The sequence below is a fragment of the Arachis ipaensis genome, chromosome B04 (assembly GCF_000816755.2).
Source record: "Arachis ipaensis cultivar K30076 chromosome B04, Araip1.1, whole genome shotgun sequence".
NCBI classification, from domain to species: Eukaryota; Viridiplantae; Streptophyta; class Magnoliopsida; order Fabales; family Fabaceae; genus Arachis; species Arachis ipaensis.
Window position 1 is genome coordinate 78,598,883 of NC_029788.2, and position 2,495 is coordinate 78,601,377.

General features: G+C 30.1%; 1 protein-coding gene across 2 annotated transcripts in view; it reads right to left on the reverse strand.

Moving 5' to 3' along the window:
* The window catches only part of LOC107639408 (delta-1-pyrroline-5-carboxylate synthase), a 10,921-nt gene extending 9,252 nt beyond the window's left edge, over window positions 1-1,669 (reverse strand). The window contains exon 1 of one of the 2 annotated variants that reach the window (XM_016342896.2): window positions 1,281-1,669. In XM_016342896.2, the coding sequence (XP_016198382.1) occupies window positions 1,281-1,454 (174 nt within the window). In that variant the 5' untranslated portion in view covers window positions 1,455-1,669. The remainder of the gene's footprint in view (window positions 1-1,280) is intronic. The other variant, XM_016342897.2, reaches the window with a different exon arrangement.

Below are 2,495 nucleotides of genomic sequence, written 5' to 3' on the forward strand. Positions count from 1 at the left end.
ACATGATAATAAAAAAATAAAATATATTAAATTTAAATCACCTTTATTTTATTTTTGATTTTGAAAGATTAAAAAAATTTAGAAAAAAAATAATAGCTTCATGATAAAAGGGTGATGTATCAACAGATAGATAAAGATTTGTAATATAGTGGTACGTTTTACGAAGGATAGCAACTACAAATTTTAGCCCTCAGAAGACTAATTTAGGATAAGGTCCAAAAGAGGGGGACTACTTTAGGATGGGTAACTTCTCTTTTTCTGTTTTCTTTTTTCCTTGTTATAAATTTTCGTTAATAAATCAAAAGTAATGCTATAAGTCTATAACATCTATAAAAAGAAGTAATATTGTAACAAGAAAAATGGAAAATAAGGATCAGTGAACATAAAGTAATATTGTATATCAATTCATATATATATATATATTGATTTGATATACAATCCTTTTAAAAATTAGAATGAAATGAAGTTTGCAGCCATACGCATTTCAGAAATAAAATTATGTATCAATTCAATGGCGAAACATGATAAATATACAAAATAGATCTCTTCACAAAACTCTTATATAAGGATGGGTTCTAACTTCTTGAATCAATGACATAATCCAAAAATTTTCTTACATAACATAATTACATGTAACCCATGATATAGATTCAAGGACACTTTGATCATGACATTTCAAGGCATAACATATTCCGTTAGCTGCTAATAGTATGGTGAACTCAGAACTACTCTTGGTGGAACCACACTATGGGTTCAATAATCTCATCGTTTCTCCCCAAATACCAAATATCCAGATTAAATAACCCAAAACACAGTTTTAAGAGCCATCGTGAAGAAAAACGCAACGAATAAAAAAGAAATCAAATTAAAAACCAATTTGGAGTTGAGACGGGCAACATTTACAAGGTTTTCTGTGTAAAACTATATACAAAGCAGGGGACAAACAATGCAGATTTCTTTCTAAAAAATAATAATAACAAATAAAAATAGAGAAAAAATCCATCCCCCGGGAGAATAAAATAAAAATACAAAGACAGTAGGGATGAACTAGTGATAATGGTTTTCAAGCTACTTCGCGTCTTAAACAAAATAAATAGCAAAACAGAGAAATTTAAAAAAATATATATTACCAAATACCAAAAATAAAACTCATGATAAGTGCACAATTGTTCTGTATATATGTATAAGGTCTATAGTTTCAAATTTCATGATCGTTCTGTAACAGAAAAAAATGGTTGTCAATAGATTTCATTTGTTTGGGCTAACAAATAATAACTAACCTTAACGATGAGGCGCTTGACATCCTTCAAGAAAGCTCGAGAAGGATCCAAGGTGACAGATTCAGGTTCTATGTATGCCGGCGGCGAGTTCAAGTAAGCCGGCCCATTCGAAAGGCGCCACTCCGTCGAGTTGCCCAAAAACATGTTGAAGCCATTTTTGACGGGAGGCTGCATCTTTGTGTATGTTATCTGGTTCTGATACCTTAGACAAATGAAGCTCCAATTAATTTGGAATACAAGCTAAGGTGCTGTTTTCTGAAAGCACTTGGTTCTGGTTTTTAAGGATTGGGTATTTATATATGGATACATTATTCATACATATGTACAGACATGTTTGTTAAAGAATGCTAAACCGAATTTTATTTGTTGTTATGTGGTTTCCGTGTGCTACTAAGATTAATCATTGTTATATAAAATACAAAGTTTAATTTACTACTCTTGAGTCTTGACAAGTACTTAATTTCCTTCCGGTTCAAGTGATCAATTATATGATACAAATGCTTTATTTTAAGCTTATTATTACTACACATGTTTACGCCGCCTCCCATAAGTTCATACGACATATATTTCGGGAATAATATATAATATATGTTTCAATGTACTAAAAGTATGTATACCAAATTATTTTGAGTTTTATATTTTAAAATAATTGAATAATCTTTTTATTGTCGATACAATTAAATATTTTTTTTATATATGTCACTAAACAATCATTTAAAAATTCATCTCCCATACGGTTACTAAGTCGACTCTTTATGATGTTCATAGCAGAGAAAGCTCTTTCAACTGATGCAGTTGCTACAGACAAAACTAAACTAACTTCAAAAGAAGAAACAATAATGGATAAATAATATTTTTTGAGTCTCAACCAATTCTGAGAAAGAGCACTAATCCTATTTAAGTTTGAGAATTGATCATTAGAACACACATCTAATATGAAGTTCTCAAGTTGACTATTAAGTGTCAAAAGTTCAGTGGAAGAAATTTCTAATAGATAGAATTGAGCTAACTGGATCAACTTCTCCTTATCAAACGCAAAAAAGAGTGTATTGGATTCAGATAATCTATACAAAGAAGCAATTCAGTATTCATCTCTGTAAAACGATTGTTGAGTTCTTGAAGTTGTCTATCAACTACTTGATAGAATATCTCAACTTGGAAATGATGCAAATTTGAGATCTTTTGAGCTTTGTATCTTGATCTTCTTGTGACACA